This window comes from Bombina bombina, chromosome 6 (assembly GCF_027579735.1).
Source record: "Bombina bombina isolate aBomBom1 chromosome 6, aBomBom1.pri, whole genome shotgun sequence".
In the NCBI taxonomy this organism is placed as follows: domain Eukaryota; kingdom Metazoa; phylum Chordata; class Amphibia; order Anura; family Bombinatoridae; genus Bombina; species Bombina bombina.
The window spans coordinates 17,642,556-17,662,219 of record NC_069504.1 but is presented as its reverse complement, the minus strand read 5'-3'; the positions used below and the strand labels follow the sequence as shown (position 1 = coordinate 17,662,219).

Genomic DNA, 19,664 nt, shown 5'->3' with positions numbered 1-19,664 from the left:
GCATTAGTTTATGGGAGACTATTGGCGCCTGCATTAGTTTATGGGAGACTATTGGCGCCTGCATTAGTTTATGGGAGACTATTGGCGCCTGCATTAGTTTATGGGGTACTCTTGGCGCCTGCATTAGTTTATTGGAGACTATTGGCGCCTGCATTAGTTTATGGGAGACTATTGGCGCCTGCATTAGTTTATGGGGGCCTCTTGGCGCCTGCATTAGTTTATGGGAGACTATTGGCGCCTGCATTAGTTTATGGGGGCCTCTTGGCGCCTGCATTAGTTTATGGGAGACTATTGGCACCTGCATTAGTTTATGGGAGACTCTTGGCGCCTGCATTAGTTTATGGGAGACTATTGGCGCCTGCATTAGATTATGGGAGACTATTGGCGCCTGCATTAGTTTATGGGAGACTATTGGCGCCTGCATTAGTTTATGGGAGACTATTGGCGCCTGCATTAGTTTATGGGAGACTATTGGCGCCTGCATTAGTTTATGGGAGACTATTGACGCCTGCATTAGTTTATGGGAGACTATTGACGCCTGCATTAGTTTATGGGAGACTCTTGGCGCCTGCATTAGTTTATGGGAGACTATTGGCGCCTGCATTAGTTTATGGGAGACTCTTGGCGCCTGCATTAGTTTATGGGAGACTATTGGCGCCTGCATTAGTTTATGGGAGACTATTGACGCCTGCATTAGTTTATGGGAGACTATTGGCGCCTGCATTAGTTTATGGGAGACTATTGGCGCCTGCATTAGTTTATGGGAGACTATTGGCACCTGCATTAGTTTATGGGAGACTATTGGCGCCTGCATTAGTTTATGGGGGACTATTGGCGCCTGCATTAGTTTATGGGAGACTCTTGGCGCCTGCATTAGTTTATGGGAGACTATTGGCGCCTGCATTAGTTTATGGGAGACTATTGGCGCCTGCATTAGTTTATGGGAGACTATTGGCGCCTGCATTAGTTTATGGGAGACTATTGGCGTCTGCATTAGTTTATGGGAGACTATTGGCGCCTGCATTAGTTTATGGGAGACTATTGGCGTCTGCATTAGTTTATGGGAGACTATTGGCGCCTGCATTAGTTTATGGGAGACTCTTGGCGCCTGCATTAGTTTATGGGAGACTCTTGGCGCCTGCATTAGTTTATGGGAGACTATTGGCGCCTGCATTAGTTTATGGGAGACTCTTGGCGCCTGCATTAGTTTATGGGAGACTCTTGGCGCCTGCATTAGTTTATGGGAGACTCTTGGCACCTGCATTAGTTTATGGGAGACTCTTGGCGCCTGCATTAGTTTATGGGAGACTATTGGCGCCTGCATTAGTTTATGGGAGACTATTGGCGCCTGCATTAGTTTATGGGAGACTCTTGGCGCCTGCATTAGTTTATGGGGGACTCTTGGCACCTGCATTAGTTTATGGGAGACTATTGGCGCCTGCATTAGTTTATGGGGGACTCTTGGCACCTGCATTAGTTTATGGGAGACTATTGGCGCCTGCATTAGTTTATGGGAGACTATTGGCGCCTGCATTAGTTTATGGGAGACTCTTGGCACCTGCATTAGTTTATGGGAGACTATTGGCGCCTGCATTAGTTTATGGGGGCCTCTTGGCGCCTGCATTAGTTTATGGGGGACTCTTGGCACCTGCATTAGTTTATGGGGGCCTCTTGGCGCCTGCATTAGTTTATGGGGGACTCTTGACGCCTGCATTAGTTTATGGGGGCCTCTTGGCGCCTGCATTAGTTTATGGGAGACTCTTGACGCCTGCATTAGTTTATGGGAGACTATTGGCACCTGCATTAGTTTATGGGAGACTCTTGGCGCCTGCATTAGTTTATGGGGGATTCTTGGCGCCTGCATTAGTTTATGGGGGATTCTTGGCGCCTGCATTAGTTTATGGGAGACTCTTGGCGCCTGCATTAGTTTATGGGAGACTCTTGGCGCCTGCATTAGTTTATGGGGGATTCTTGGCGCCTGCATTAGTTTATGGGAGACTCTTGGCGCCTGCATTAGTTTATGGGAGACTCCTGGCGCCTGCATTAGTTTATGGGAGACTCTTGGCGCCTGCATTAGTTTATGGGAGACTCTTGGCGCCTGCATTAGTTTATGGGAGACTATTGGCGCCTGCATTAGTTTATGGGAGACTATTGGCGCCTGCATTAGTTTATGGGAGACTATTGGCGCCTGCATTAGTTTATGGGAGACTCTTGGCGCCTGCATTAGTTTATGGGAGACTCTTGGCGCCTGCATTAGTTTATGGGAGACTCTTGGCGCCTGAATTAGTTTATGGGGGACTCTTGGCGCCTGCATTAGTTTATGGGAGACTCTTGGCGCCTGCGTTAGTTTATGGGAGACTATTGGCGCCTGCATTAGTTTATGGGAGACTATTGGCGCCTGCATTAGTTTATGGGAGACTATTGGCGCCTGCATTAGTTTATGGGGGCCTCTTGGCGCCTGCATTAGTTTATGGGAGACTATTGACGCCTACATTAGTTTATGGGAGACTATTGGCGCCTGCATTAGTTTATGGGAGACTATTGGCGCCTGCATTAGTTTATGGGAGACTATTGGCGCCTGCATTAGTTTATGGGAGACTATTGGCGCCTGCATTAGTTTATGGGAGACTATTGGCGCCTGCATTAGTTTATGGGAGACTCTTGGCGCCTGCATTAGTTTATGGGAGACTATTGGCGCCTGCATTAGTTTATGGGAGACTATTGGCGCCTGCATTAGTTTATGGGAGACTATTGGCGCCTGAATTAGTTTATGGGAGACTATTGGCACCTGCATTAGTTTATGGGAGACTATTGACGCCTGCATTAGATTATGGGAGACTATTGGCGCCTGCATTAGTTTATGGGAGACTATTGGCGCCTGCATTAGTTTATGGGAGACTATTGGCGCCTGCATTAGTTTATGGGAGACTATTGGCGCCTGCATTAGTTTATGGGAGACTCCTGGCGCCTGCATTAGTTTATGGGAGACTCTTGGCGCCTGCATTAGTTTATGGGAGACTCTTGGCGCTTGCATTAGTTTATGGGAGACTATTGGCGCCTGCATTAGTTTATGGGGGACTATTGGCGCCTGCATTAGTTTATGGGAGACTCTTGGCGCCTGCATTAGTTTATGGGAGACTCTTGGCGCCTGCATTAGTTTATGGGAGACTCTTGGCGCCTGCATTAGTTTATGGGAGACTCTTGGCGCCTGCATTAGTTTATGGGAGACTCTTGGCGCCTGCATTAGTTTATGGGAGACTCTTGGCGCTTGCATTAGTTTATGGGAGACTCTTGGCGCCTGCATTAGTTTATGGGAGACTCTTGGCGCCTGCATTTGGTGAGGTTCACCTCTTGGACTCTACATTTGGTTTTGGGGGCCTCTTGGCGCCTGCATTAGTTTATGGGAGACTCTTGGCGCCTGCGTTAGTTTATGGGAGACTCTTGGCGCCTGCGTTAATTAATGGGAGACTCTTGGCGCCTGCGTTAGTTTATGGGAGACTCTTGGCGCCTGCATTAGTTTATGGGAGACTCTTGGCGCCTGCGTTAGTTTATGGGAGACTCTTGGCGCCTGCGTTAATTAATGGGAGACTCTTGGCACCTGCATTAGTTTATGGGAGACTCTTGGCGCCTGCATTAGTTTATGGGAGACTCTTGGCGCCTGCGTTAGTTTATGGGAGACTCTTGGCGCCTGCGTTAATTAATGGGAGACTCTTGGCGCCTGCGTTAATTAATGGGAGACTCTTGGCGCCTGGATTTTTTCTATGGGAGACTCTTGGCATCTGCATTTGGTTATGGGATATGCTTAGCACCTGCGTTACGTAATATGGGCTAAATTGGTGATGTTGGCCTGTTAGCATCTGCATTTGGTTATGTGAGCCTCTTGGCCTCTGCATTTGGTTATGGGGCCCTCTTGGCATCTGCGTTAGGTAATGTGGGCCTCTTGCCACCTGCATTTGGTGATGAGGGCCTCTTGCCGCCTGCATTTGGTGATGTGGGCCTCTTGGTGGCGCCTATGTTAGGTGATGTGGGCCTGTTTGTGCAAATTCTCTCAAAAACATGCCGGCAATCCTACACAAATAACGGGTTACAGATGTTTTTAAGAGCATTTGCATAAATTGCAATAGTCTTCTATAAAAAATCCTTATGGTGCTGATTTCATGGTTCTTGCTGTCGCTGAGTGTCTATATGAAGGACTGGTGTGGTCTACTTACCAGTGTATGCATGCTGTGTGTTTAATTACACTGTTGGCGTCATTCTGACTCTAAGCAAATCCTTGTGTTCTGCGCAGGAGATGACAACGAAAAAACGCAGTTAAAGTACAAGTGTCACACAGCGAAGAAACTAAATATGACAAGAACTTTTTTGTCTGAGAAGAAGGAGAATGACAGCACAGGTGTGTTTGTTTTGTTTCTGGTGTTTTATTCACACGTTGCGGCAGGTTGGCCAATGTTACATGTTTAGATACTTGGTACTGTTAGTATTGAGCATCTGTGTTCTACAGCTTCAGATTCACCATAAGCACTACGTTGGCGATGGACAGAGCAAGTCTTATAGGATGGTGCCTACCTTGGTGAAGTGGTTAAGGGATGTCTGTAGGATAAGGACAGGAGGAAGTTAGAAGAAATGAAGATAACACAAGTGACTGTATTTAGGACAGTTTGCAGAAGGGAGAGAGATGGGAAATAGGGAGACCATAGATTATCAAGCTGCAGTAGTCAAGGTGGGAGAGGTAAGGGTTTTATGGTGGAATGAGAATGTTATGTTACTGATAAAGAAGCAGCAGGTTTTCAAGACCAGTTCAGAGTGGGAATAATGTGATCCAGGCAGCAGGGACAGAGAGCAAGTGCAGGAGATGACGAATACCCAGAATTCTAGAAGATATAAATAAAAGTCAGAAGGAACTGAAGGATAAAGATATGTATGTGACGTAAAGGGATGATTATTATTTTATTACTAAGACTATGGTGCAGTAGTAGCAAATGTAAGTGTAGGAACTAAACGTCAGAGAGTGTTATTGTGCATCTTGTGGGCAATGGAGAAGAGTTTATAGCAGAATGTGTTGCTTTTATTGGATTATCATAGTCACAGGCCATCGCTTCATATCACCTAGTGACTGAAGTTCCTGCCCTTGGGATATGTGCAGAGTTATCTGGCCATCTTCCTCAATATGTTTCAGTTTGGCTGTCCATGGAATAGAATGGGGGGAGGTTTTCTGCAAGCCGGTAGGGAACTCATCCATGATTTTCTAGGAAAATACCTTAGTGTGCTGTTAAGATATAAAGGGCTACATTACAAGTGGAGCAGTATTTATTGCTCCCATTCGTGCGTTAACTTTGCTAGAATTTTTTTTTAGCACGCATATTACAAGTTGAAAGTAAAAAGTTTGGGCACTAACACGACTCGCACAAAAAGCCGAATTTTGAATACCGCGAAAACAATAACGTATTCCCCCATAGACTTCAATGGAGCGCAAAAAGTGTGGGGGGGGAACAAACACCCTTACTCGTGTGCAAACCCAATTGAATATTTATACCTATATATTGGTATTGGGGTATATATATATAATCCACACAAACTTTTGTGAAGGTGTCTTCAAACAGTACAGTCATTGATATATTAATAAATTGTCACTGGGTGAAAGCAACTCCACACAGGAATCCCACGAAAGCGGATAACACCAAGTGTATGCAAGTAAGTGAACACTTCAATAGTAAGAGTACCAAGGACTTACCACACAGATTGATCCCCCCGACAAATAGAAACGTCTCTTCCACGCTTTCACAGTATAGGCGTGTAACTTGCTGTACAAGTAAGGTAATGTCGGTGAGGATACGAATGTGCCGCCTGTGCAATCCACCTGCTGTGTAACGCGGGTGAGCTGCTGCTGCCAACTCCGGTGCTGTTAGGGCTCTCCAATACCCTTTGAATCCAAAAGTGTAATCAATATTGCACAAAATCACAGTCCCAGTGTAAGGAAAGGTAGGGAGAGAGAGTATTCGTAATTCGTTGCATTAAAAAGTTACAAAGGCACAGCAAACTGTCAGAGTCCTCGGCTGACGCGTTTCCTGCCTCACGGGCAGTTCATCAGAGCACGATGAACTGCCCCTGCCTTTCCTTACACCGGGACTGTGATTTTTGTGCAATGTATGTGTATATATATATATATATATGTATACTGTATGTGTGTATATATATATATACACACACAGTATATACACTTATTCCCTTATGTGAAAAACATTGAATTGTGTAAAATTTACAGAAAATGCATAATTAAACACTTTATTAAAAAATTTAAAATGATATTGCATAAATATGATTTTACATGTTTTCGGCTACTTGACTGTAAAGGGCTCCAATGCACTACTGTATATATACAGGGAGTGCAGAATTATTAGGCAAGTTGTATTTTTGAGGATTAATTTTATTATTGAACAATAACCATGTTCTCAATGAACCCAAAAAACTCATTAATATCAAAGCTGAATATTTTTGGAAGTAGTTTTTAGTTTGTTTTTAGTTATAGCTATTTTAGGGGGATATCTGTGTGTGCAGGTGACTATTACTGTGCATAATTATTAGGCAACTTAACAAAAAACAAATATATACCCATTTCAATTATTTATTTTTACCAGTGAAACCAATATAACATCTCAACATTCACAAATATACATTTCTGACATTCAAAAACAAAACAAAAACAAATCAGTGACCAATATAGCCACCTTTCTTTGCAAGGACACTCAAAAGCCTGCCATCCATGGATTCTGTCAGTGTTTTGATCTGTTCACCAGCAGCAACCACAGCCTCCCAGACACTGTTCAGAGAGGTGTACTGTTTTCCCTCCTTGTAAATCTCACATTTGATGATGGACCACAGGTTCTCAATGGGGTTCAGATCAGGTGAACAAGGAGGCCATGTCATTAGATTTTCTTCTTTTATTCCCTTTCTTGCCAGCCACGCTGTGGAGTACTTGGACGCGTGTGATGGAGCATTGTCCTGCATGAAAATCATGTTTTTCTTGAAGGATGCAGACTTCTTCCTGTACCACTGCTTGAAGAAGGTGTCTTCCAGAAACTGGCAGTAGGACTGGGAGTTGAGCTTGACTCCATCCTCAACCCGAAAAGGCCCCACAAGCTCATCTTTGATGATACCAGCCCAAACCAGTACTCCACTTCCACCTTGCTGGCGTCTGAGTCGGACTGGAGCTCTCTGCCCTTTACCAATCCAGCCACGGGCCCATCCATCTGGCCCATCAAGACTCACTCTCATTTCATCAGTCTATAAAACCTTAGAAAAATCAGTCTTGAGATATTTCTTGGCCCAGTCTTGACGTTTCAGCTTGTGTGTCTTGTTCAGTGGTGGTCGTCTTTCAGCCTTTCTTACCTTGGCCATGTCTCTGAGTATTGCACACCTTGTGCTTTTGGGCACTCCAGTGATGTTGCAGCTCTGAAATATGGCCAAACTGGTGGCAAGTGGCATCTTGGCAGCTGCACGCTTGACTTTTCTCAGTTCATGGGCAGTTATTTTGCGCCTTGGTTTTTCCACACGCTTCTTGCGACCCTGTTGACTATTTTGAATGAAACGCTTGATTGTTCGATGATCACGCTTCAGAAGCTTTGCAATTTTAAGAGTGCTGCATCCCTCTGCAAGATATCTCACTATTTTTTACTTTTCTGAGCCTGTCAAGTCCTTCTTTTGACCCATTTTGCCAAAGGAAAGGAAGTTGCCTAATAATTATGCACACCTGATATAGGGTGTTGATGTCATTAGACCATACCCCTTCTCATTACAGAGATGCACATCACCTAATATGCTTAATTGGTAGTAGGCTTTCGAGCCTATACAGCTTGGAGTAAGACAACATGCATAAAGAGGATGATGCGGTCAAAATACTCATTTGCCTAATAATTCTGCACTCCCTGTATGTCTATATATGTGTATGTATTTATGTGTTTATATGTCTGTAAATACATATATACAGATATAAATACACATGTACACACATATATATATGTGTGTGTGTGTGTGTACACATGTGTATTTATATCTGTATATATGTATTTACAGACATATAAACACATAAATACATACACATATATAGACATATATATACAGTATAAGTGCATTGGAGCCCTTTACAGTCAAGTAGCCGAAAACATGTAAAATCATATTTATGCAATATACATTTTTAATTTTTTAATAAAGTGTTTAATTATGCATTTTCCAAGAGGGATACAAGAAATTCAGGGATTAAATCCTCTCAATGTCCCTTTATAACTCAAGAACCAAAGAGTAGTTGCAGCCCCTTGGATACACGGTCCTGGAAACCGGATCAAGCTGAATAAAAACAAAGAAGGGGAACAGGGGCGCACACTCCTCTAAGCGTAGTACGTTTAAAGCTCACAAAGATTTATTATAAAATCAACAAATGAACACTCACACATGAGAACCTCAAACAAATATGAGGTATTTTAAAAGCACGTTATGTACACATATAAGGTTCTCACAGATCTACTGTAGTGTCCCAGAGCTGTCTCCAAAGATCAAGAAGTCTTATAGTCCCTGCTGGGCACATACAATCCGTGATACTGCTACAAAATGTCCCATAAGCGATATCAGTACAATAAAGTACTTTCTAAAGAAATACGCCACAAAACAACTCACAGCCGCTCAGTAAACTCTGGCCGGCTACTAGATCAGCTGTGGGTGAGTGACGCGTAGACAGTGCGCATGGTCTTACGTGTTTCAGAGGCATGCCCACTGAGTATCGGAACCTTCTGCTTTGTCTCCCTCTGTCTTTGTGTTTACAGGCAGTTTGTCAGGTGATTTCCTCCTCACAGGAGGAAGAGAGAGACATTTGTTGATTTATAATAAATCTTTGTGAGCTATAAACGTACTACACTTAGAGGAGTGTGCGCCCCTGTTCCCCTTCTTTGTTTTATATATATATACACATACACGCACAACATTTAAAATTAGGGAGAGGTAAAAGGTGAGTTTAAAATCCTCCACTACGCACAAAATATAGAGAAAATAACTTGTGTAGTTCATTAACAAATCTAGACAGGCCAGAAGGCTTGTTTTTCCCACAGAAAACCTCTGGAATACATTTTCTTCTGTTATGTGTGATCAGTCCACGGGTCATCATTACTTCTGGGATATAACTCCTCCCCAACAGGAAATGCAAGAGGATTCACCCAGCAGAGCTGCATATAGCTCCTCCCCTCTACGTCACTCCCAGTCATTCTCTTGCACCCAACGACTAGATAGGATGTGTGAGAGGACTATGGTGATTATACTTAGTTTTTATAACTTCAATCAAAAGTTTGTTATTTTACAATAGCACCGGAGCGTGTTATTACCTCTCTGGCAGAGTTTGAAGAAGAATCTACCAGAGTTTTTTACTATGATTTTAACCGGAGTAGTTAAGATCATATTGCTGTTTCTCGGCCATCTGAGGGAGGTAAAAGCTTCAGATCAGGGGACAGCGGGCAGATGAATCTGCATTGAGGTATGTAGCAGTTTTTATTTTCTGAATGGAATTGATGAGAAAATCCTGCCATACCGTTATAATGACATGTATGTATACTCTACACTTCAGTATTCTGGGGATGGTATTTCACTGGAATTACTCTGTTAAAAGTACATTAAACCTTTTAATAGGTATTTATTATGTTAAACGTTTTTGCTGGAATGTAGAATCGTTTGCATTTTCTGAGGTACTGAGTGAATAAATGTTTGGGCATTATTTTTCCACTTGGCAGTTGCTTGTTTTAATTGTGACAGTTTCGTTTCTCTCTCACTGCTGTGTGTGAGGGGGAGGGGCCGTTTTTGGCGCTCTTTGCTACGCATCAAAAATTTCCAGTCAGTTACTCTTGTATTTCCTGCATGATCCGGTTCATCTCTAACAGAACTCAGGGGTCTTCAAACTTCTTTGGAGGGAGGTAGATTCTCTCAGCAGAGCTGTGAGACTTATATATTGACTGTGATTAAAAACGTTGCTCTGTAATTTTTATGTTTCAAATTTAATTATTGTTACTTTACTAATGGGAACAAACCTTTGCTAAAAGTTGTGTTGTTTTCAAGGATTGATGCTATAACTGTTTTTCAGTTCATTATTTCAACTGTCATTTAATCGTTTAGTGCTTCTTTGAGGCACGGTACGTTTTTGTTAAATAAGATTGTAACCAAGTTGCAAGTTTATTGCTAGTGTGTTAAACATGTCTGATTCAGAGGAAGATACCTGTGTCATTTGTTCCAATGCCAAGGTGGAGCCCAATAGAAATTTATGTACTAACTGTATTGATGCTACTTTAAATAAAAGCCAATCTGTACAAATTGAACAAATTTCACCAAACAGCGAGGGGAGAGTTATGCCGACTAACTCGCCTCACGTGTCAGTACCTGCATCTCCCGCCCGGGAGGTGCGTGATATTGTGGCGCCTAGTACATCTGGGCGGCCATTACAGATAACATTACAAGATATGGCTACTGTTATGACTGAAGTTTTGGCTAAATTACCAGAACTAAGAGGCAAGCGTGATCACTCTGGGGTGAGAACAGAGTGCGCTGATAATACTAGGGCCATGTCTGATACTGCGTCACAGCTTGCAGAGCATGAGGACGGAGAGCTTCATTCTGTGGGTGACGGTTCTGATCCAAACAGATTGGATTCAGATATTTCAAATTTTAAATTTAAATTGGAGAACCTCCGTGTATTACTAGGGGAGGTTTTAGCGGCTCTTAATGATTGTAACACTGTTGCAATACCAGAGAAATTGTGTAGGTTGGATAAATACTTTGCGGTACCGGCGAGTACTGACGTTTTTCCTATACCTAAGAGACTAACTGAAATTGTTACTAAGGAGTGGGATAGACCCGGTGTGCCGTTCTCACCCCCTCCAATATTTAGAAAGATGTTTCCAATAGACGCCACCACACGGGACTTATGGCAAACGGTACCTAAGGTGGAGGGAGCAGTTTCTACTTTAGCTAAGCGTACCACTATCCCGGTGGAGGATAGCTGTGCTTTTTCAGATCCAATGGATAAAAAATTAGAGGGTTACCTTAAGAAAATGTTTGTTCAACAAGGTTTTATATTGCAACCCCTTGCATGCATCGCGCCGATTACGGCTGCGGCAGCATTTTGGATTGAGTCTCTGGAAGAGAACCTTAGTTCAGCTACGCTGGACGACATTACGGACAGGCTTAGAGTCCTTAAACTAGCTAATTCATTCATTTCGGAGGCCGTAGTACATTTAACCAAACTTACGGCTAAGAACTCAGGATTCGCCATTCAGGCACGTAGGGCGCTGTGGCTAAAATCCTGGTCAGCTGATGTAACTTCTAAGTCCAAATTACTTAATATACCTTTCAAGGGGCAAACTTTATTTGGGCCCGGTTTGAAAGAAATTATCGCTGACATTACAGGAGGTAAGGGCCACGCCCTGCCTCAAGACAAAGCCAAAGCTAAGGCTAGACAGTCTAATTTTCGTCCCTTTCGGAATTTCAAAGCAGGAGCAGCACCAACTTCCACTGCACCAAAACAAGAAGGAGCTGTTGCTCGTTACAGACAAGGCTGGAAACCTAACCAGTCCTGGAACAAGGGCAAGCAGGCCAGGAAACCTGCTGCTGCCCCAAAGACAGCATGAATCGAGGGCCCCCGATCCGGGACCGGATCTAGTGGGGGGCAGACTCTCTCTCTTCGCCCAGGCTTGGGCAAGAGATGTTCAGGATCCCTGGGCGCTAGAGATCATATCTCAGGGATACCTTCTAGACTTCAAATTCTCTCCCCCAAGAGGGAGATTTCATCTGTCAAGGTTGTCAACAAACCAGATAAAGAAAGAAGCGTTTCTACGCTGTGTACAAGATCTGTTATTAATGGGAGTGATCCATCCGGTTCCGCGGTCGGAACAAGGACAAGGGTTTTACTCAAACCTGTTTGTGGTTCCCAAAAAAGAGGGAACTTTCAGGCCAATCTTGGATTTAAAGATCCTAAACAAATTCCTAAGAGTTCCATCGTTCAAAATGGAAACTATTCGGACAATCTTACCCATGATCCAAAAGGGTCAGTACATGACCACAGTGGATTTAAAGGATGCTTACCTTCACATACCGATTCACAAAGATCATTACCGGTATCTAAGGTTTGCCTTCTTAGACAGGCATTACCAGTTTGTAGCTCTTCCATTCGGATTGGCTACGGCTCCAAGAATCTTCACAAAGGTTCTGGGTGCCCTTCTGGCGGTACTAAGACCGCGAGGAATTTCGGTAGCTCCGTACCTAGACGACATTCTGATACAAGCTTCAAGCTTTCAAACTGCCAAGTCTCATACAGAGTTAGTTCTGGCATTTCTAAGGTCGCATGGATGGAAAGTGAACGAAAAGAAGAGTTCTCTCTTTCCTCTCACAAGAGTTCCATTCTTGGGGACTCTTATAGATTCTGTAGAAATGAAGATTTATCTGACAGAAGACAGATTAACAAAGCTTCTAAATGCATGCCGTGTCCTTCATTCCATTCAACTCCCGTCAGTAGCTCAATGCATGGAGGTGATCGGCTTAATGGTAGCAGCAATGGACATAGTACCCTTTGCACGTCTACATCTCAGACCGCTGCAATTGTGCATGCTGAGTCAGTGGAATGGGGATTACTCAGACTTGTCCCCTACTCTGAATCTGGATCAAGAGACCAGAAACTCTCTTCTATGGTGGCTTTCTCGGCCACATCTGTCCAGGGGGATGCCATTCAGCAGGCCGGACTGGACAATTGTAACAACAGACGCCAGCCTACTAGGTTGGGGCGCTGTCTGGAATTCTCTGAAGGCTCAGGGACAATGGAATCAGGAGGAAAGTCTCCTGCCAATAAACATTCTGGAATTGAGAGCAGTTCTCAATGCCCTTCTGGCTTGGCCCCAGTTAAAAACTCGGGGGTTCATCAGGTTTCAGTCAGACAACATCACGACTGTAGCTTACATCAACCATCAAGGAGGGACAAGAAGCTCCCTAGCAATGATGGAAGTATCAAAGATAATTCGCTGGGCAGAGTCTCACTCTTGCCACCTGTCAGCAATCCACATCCCGGGAGTGGAGAACTGGGAGGCGGATTTCTTGAGTCGCCAGACTTTTCATCCGGGGGAGTGGGAACTTCATCCGGAGGTCTTTGCCCAAATACTTCGAAGTTGGGGCAAACCAGAGATAGATCTCATGGCGTCTCGCCAGAACGCCAAACTTCCTCGCTACGGGTCCAGATCCAGGGATCCGGGAGCGGTTCTGATAGATGCTTTGACAGCACCTTGGAACTTCGGGATGGCTTATGTGTTTCCGCCCTTCCCGCTGCTTCCTCGATTGATTGCCAAAATCAAACAGGAGAGAGCATCAGTGATTCTAATAGCGCCTGCATGGCCACGCAGGACTTGGTATGCAGATCTAGTGGACATGTCATCCTGTCCGCCTTGGTCTCTACCTCTAAGACAGGACCTTCTGATACAGGGTCCATTCGAACATCAAAATCTAACTTCTCTGAAGCTGACTGCTTGGAAATTGAACGCTTGATTTTATCAAAACGTGGTTTTTCTGAGTCGGTTATTGATACCCTGATACAGGCTAGGAAGCCTGTTACCAGAAGGATTTACCATAAGATATGGCGTAAATACCTATACTGGTGCGAATCCAAAGGTTACTCCTGGAGTAAGGTTAGGATTCCTAGGATATTGTCCTTTCTACAAGAAGGTTTAGAAAAGGGTTTATCGGCTAGCTCATTAAAGGGACAGATCTCAGCTCTGTCCATCTTGTTACACAGGCGTCTGTCAGAAAATCCAGACGTCCAGGCCTTTTGTCAGGCTTTAGCTAGGATCAAGCCTGTGTTTAAAACTGTTGCTCCGCCATGGAGTTTAAACCTTGTTCTTAACGTTCTACAAGGAGTTCCGTTTGAACCCCTTCATTCCATTGATATAAAGTTGTTATCTTGGAAAGTGTTATTTTTAATGGCTATTTCTTCGGCTCGGAGAGTCTCTGAGTTATCAGCTTTACATTGTGATTCTCCTTATTTGATTTTTCATTCAGATAAGGTAGTTCTGCGTACAAAACCTGGGTTCTTACCTAAGGTAGTCACTAACAGGAACATCAATCAAGAGATCGTGGTGCCTTCCCTGTGCCCGAATCCTTCTTCAAAGAAGGAACGTCTTCTACACAATCTGGATGTAGTTCGTGCCCTCAAGTTCTACTTGCAGGCAACTAAGAATTTTCGACAAACGTCTTCCCTGTTTGTCGTGTACTCTGGTCAGAGGAGAGGTCATAAGGCTTCGGCTACCTCTCTCTCCTTCTGGCTTCGTAGCATAATTCGTTTAGCCTATGAGACTGCTGGACAGCAGCCTCCTGAAAGAATTACAGCTCATTCTACTAGAGCTGTGGCTTCCACTTGGGCCTTTAAGAATGAGGCCTCTGTTGAACAGATTTGCAAGGCTGCAACTTGGTCTTCGCTTCATACTTTTTCCAAATTTTACAAATTTGACACTTTTGCTTCTTCGGAGGCTATTTTTGGGAGAAAGGTTCTTCAGGCAGTGGTTCCTTCTGTATAATGAGCCTGCCTATCCCTCCCGTCATCCGTGTACTTTTGCTTTGGTATTGGTATCCCAGAAGTAATGATGACCCGTGGACTGATCACACATAACAGAAGAAAACATAATTTATGCTTACCTGATAAATTCCTTTCTTCTGTTGTGTGATCAGTCCACGGCCCGCCCTGTTTTTTAAGGCAGGTAAATATCTTTTAAATTATACTCCAGTCACCACTTCACCCTTGGTTTCTCCTTTCTCGTTGATTCTTGGTCGAATGACTGGGAGTGACGTAGAGGGGAGGAGCTATATGCAGCTCTGCTGGGTGAATCCTCTTGCATTTCCTGTTGGGGAGGAGTTATATCCCAGAAGTAATGATGACCCGTGGACTGATCACACAACAGAAGAAAGGAATTTATCAGGTAAGCATAAATTATGTTTTTTTCCAATGCAGCAAAGGATTCTGGGTAAGAGGTGTGTCATTGTGAACCTAATTTGCATATGTTGCCCAGAATCCTTTGCTGCATTGGAAACAATGTAATTGTTTGTTTTCATGTATATGTGTATCTATGTCAAAGTCCTTTTCAGCCTTTTTTTTATGAGGTCTCTAACACATGAGACCTCATTTTTTCTTGGCCCTTATAACTTTTTAATGCAGTATTTTTTTTAAATATTTTTTTATTAGACAGTGTTATGAGTGTAACTGTGCTGCATTTTTTTAATGTTTTTTGTGCAACTTTTTAGTTGAGCGTAACAGTTAACCAAAGCTCTGAAGTTCCGCTAACCTGGTGCGTATTAAATTCAATTGCGCCCAAGTGAACGCATTAACTTTCAACTTGTAATATGTGCACTACTCCTGGCGCATGCAAAGAGTCGCGATATACACATCGCTTGTGCACAACAGTTAGCACGCCACTCATAATCTAGTCCGAAGTAAGTCATTTCTTGCAACAGAACAAATCCTCATATCCTTCGCTTATCAGAATCTGTTTCTTTTTGCCGTCTCCTCATTGTTGTTGCTCTCCCGTGACCTCATCCTTTTTATCCCCCAGGGGTTGGTAAGCAATATGTAAGCAGCACATTAGGAACACTGCAGGCCTCTGATGTTTTTGCTTGGTGTCCCCTTCAGGTGATAAGGTAGAGGTGTTTCAGATAAAAGACGAGCTCTTCTCCAGCTGGTCTCAGATGCTGTGCAGCTTTGCTCAGGAGAACATGGAGGGTGAGGAACAGGGGGAAGAGTCACAGAGTGAAGAGGAACAGCTGGATGAATCCACTGAGGACACTGGGAACTTGGACCAAAGCTTTGATGTGGAGAAGCAAAACTCAGACAACAGTGACTCAAAGGGAAAGGAGATGCAAGAGCCAAGTGTGGAGGGACAGCCAAGCTTAGGACTGGAGGACAATCAGGACTCTGAAGTGGGAGAGAAGCAAGATTTGGTGGAGTCAGAATCCCGGGAGGATCAGGAGCCACAATGCCCAGAGAGAGGAACATCCCTAGCAGATAATGGTGGCTCTAGCTGCCCTGATTAAACCTTTACTTGCAAGAGATAAGAGGCTCATCCCTAACAAAGCCAAAACCAATAATTGTACATTTGGTGCTATAAGTTAATGTTGTCCCAAGTTCCTGAACTTTGTTTATATTTCTGTGGCATATGGCATTGTGTGACTGTAATACCTCTGATTCTAACTGAAGAGGTGTTAAACACAAACTGTTAATGTCCCCAGATCCTCTCTTGCCCCTGACCAGTCAACCAGTAGTCATATCCAGCTGCCATCATACCTGTACTTTGTAATTTAACATGAGGTTACAACGTCGCTTCATGTGTCATTGTCTGAACTGCTGCTAAAAATACATTTTATTTTTCTATGCTGAGCACTGACTTTGTACTAATTATTTTTTTACTCAAGATTTTTATTCAAGTAAAATGTTTTATGGTGTGTTTGGTTGTCATTGTTTATTAACGCCAGAATGATGCTCAGACTGATTTGTTTTTATACTCTGCACACAGATGAACGATACCCTTGTGACATTACAGAGGGATTGCTGCTCCCTGTGACATTACAGAGGGATCGCTGCTCCCTGTGACATTACAGAGGGATCACTGCTCCCTGTGACATTACAGAGGGATCGCTGCTCCCTGTGACATTACAGAGGGATTGCTGCTCCCTGTGACATTACAGAGGGATCACTGCTCCCTGTGACATTACAGAGGGATCGCTGCTCCCTGTGACATTACAGAGGGATCGCTGCTCCCTGTGACATTACAGAGGGATCGCTGCTCCCTATGACATTACAGAGGGATCACTGCTCTCTGTGACATTACAGAGGGGTCGCTGCTCCCTGTGACATTACAGAGGGATCGCTGCTCCCTGTGACATTACAGAGGGATCGCTGCTCCCTGTGACATTACAGAGGGATCGCTGCTCCCTGTGACATTACAGAGGGATCACTGCTCCCTGTGACATTACAGAGGGATCGCTGCTCCCTGTGACATTACAGAGGGATCGCTGCTCCCTGTGACATTACAGAGGGATCGCTGCTCCCTGTGACATTACAGAGGGATCACTGCTTGCTCCCTGTGACATTACAGAGGGATCGCTGCTCTCTGTGACATTACAGAGGGATCGCTGCTCCTTGTGACATTACAGAGGGATCGCGGCTCCCTGTGACATTACAGAGGGATCGCTGCTCCCTGTGACATTACAGAGGGATCGCTGCTCCCTGTGACATTACAGAGGGATCGCTGCTCCCTGTGACATTACAGAGGGATCACTGCTCCCTGTGACATTACAGAGAGATCGCTGCTCTCTGTGACATTACAGAGGGATCGCTGCTCCCTGTGACATTACAGAGAGATCACTGCTCCCTATGACATTACAGAGGGATCGCTGCTCCCTATGACATTACAGAGGGATTGTTGCTCCCTGTGACATTACAGAGGGATCGCTGCTCCCTTTGACATTACAGAGGGATCGCTGCTCCCTGTGACATTACAGAGGGATCGCTGCTCCCTGTGACATTACAGAGGGATCGCTGCTCCCTGTGACATTACAGAGGGATCACTGCTCCCTGTGACATTACAGAGGGATCGCTGCTCCTTGTGACATTACAGAGGGATCACTGCTCCCTGTGACATTACAGAGGGATCGCTGCTCCCTGTGACATTACAGAGGGATCGCTGCTCCCTGTGACATTACAGAGGGATCGCTGCTCCCTGTGACATTACAGAGGGATCACTGCTCCCTGTGACATTACAGAGAGATCGCTGCTCTCTGTGACATTACAGAGGGATCGCTGCTCCCTGTGACATTACAGAGAGATCACTGCTCCCTATGACATTACAGAGGGATCGCTGCTCCCTATGACATTACAGAGGGATTGTTGCTCCCTGTGACATTACAGAGGGATCGCTGCTCCCTTTGACATTACAGAGGGATCGCTGCTCCCTGTGACATTACAGAAGGATCGCTGCTCCCTGTGACATTACAGAGGGATCGCTGCTTTCTGTGACATTACAGAGGGATCGCTGCTCTCTGTAACATTACAGAGGGATCGCTGCTCTCTGTGACATTACAGAGGGATCGCTGCTCCCTGTGACATTAGAGGGATCGCTGCTCCTTGTAGAATTACAGAGGGATTGTTGCTCCCTGTGACATTACAGAGGGATCGCTGCTCCCTGTGACATTACAGAGGGATCGCTGCTCCCTGTGACATTACAGAGGGATTGCTGCTCCCTGTGACATTACAGAGGGATCGCTGCTCCCTGTGACATTACAGAGGGATCACTGCTCCCTGTGACATTACAGAGGGATCGCTGCTCCCTGTGACATTACAGAGGGATCACTGCTCCTTGTGACATTACAGAGGGATCGCTGCTCCCTGTGACATTACAGAGGGATCACTGCTCCCTGTGACATTACAGAGGGGTCGCTGCTCCCTGTGACATTACAGAGGGGTCGCTGCTCCCTGTGACATTACAGAGAGATCACTGCTCTCTGTGACATTACAGAGGGATCGCTGCTCCCTGTGACATTACAGAGGGGTCGCTGCTCCCTGTGACATTACAGAGGGATCGCTGCTCCCTATGACATTACAGAGGGATCGCTGCTCCCTGTGACATTACAGAGGGATCGCTGCTCCCTGTGACATTACAGAGGGATCGCTGCTCCCTGTGACATTACAGAGGGATCGCTGCTCCCTGTGACATTACAGAGGGATCGCTGCTCTCTGTGACATTACAGAGGGATCGCTGCTCTCTGTGACATTACAGAGGGATCGCTGCTCCCTGTGACATTACAGAGGGATCACTGCTCCCTGTGACATTACAGAGGGATCCCTGCTCCCTGTGACATTACAGAGGGATCGCTGCTCCCTGTGACATTACAGAGGGATTGCTGCTCCCTGTGACATTACAGAGGGATCGCTGCTCCTTGTGACATTACAGAGGGATCACTGCTCCCTATGACATTACAGAGGGATCACTGCTCCCTGTGACATTACAGAGGGATCGCTGCTCCCTGTGACATTACAGAGGGATCGCTGCTCCCTGTGACATTACAGAGGGATCGCTGCTCCCTGTGACATTACAGAGGGATCGCTGCTCCCTGTGACATTACAGAGGGATTGCTGCTCCCTGTGACATTACAGAGGGATCGCTGCTCCCTGTGACATTACAGAGGGATCGCTGCTCCCTGTGACATTACAGAGGGATCGCTGCTCTCTGTGACATTACAGAGGGATCGCTGCTCTCTGTGACATTACAGAGGGATCGCTGCTCCCTGTGACATTAGAGGGATCGCTGCTCCCTGTGACATTACAGAGGGATCGCTGCTCCCTGTGACATTACAGAGGGATCACTGCTCCCTGTGACATTACAGAGGGATCGCTGCTCCCTGTGACATTACAGAGGGATCACTGCTCCTTGTGACATTACAGAGGGATCGCTGCTCCTTGTGACATTACAGAGGGATCACTGCTCCCTATGACATTACAGAGGGATCACTGCTCCCTGTGACATTACAGAGGGATCGCTGCTCCCTGTGACATTACAGAGGGATTGCTGCTCCCTGTGACATTACAGAGGGATCGCTGCTCCTTGTGACATTAC

The 19,664-nt window shown here is 45.1% G+C and overlaps 1 protein-coding gene across 1 annotated transcript in view; it reads left to right on the top strand.

Moving 5' to 3' along the window:
• The window catches only part of GTF3C6 (general transcription factor IIIC subunit 6), a 69,965-nt gene extending 53,536 nt beyond the window's left edge, over nucleotides 1–16,429 (top strand). The window contains exons 5-6 of the mRNA XM_053716326.1: nucleotides 4,289–4,393; nucleotides 15,686–16,429. Of these exons, the coding sequence (XP_053572301.1) occupies nucleotides 4,289–4,393; nucleotides 15,686–16,086 (506 nt within the window). The 3' untranslated portion in view covers nucleotides 16,087–16,429. The remainder of the gene's footprint in view (nucleotides 1–4,288; nucleotides 4,394–15,685) is intronic.
• Nucleotides 16,430–19,664: the final 3,235 nt, after the last annotated feature.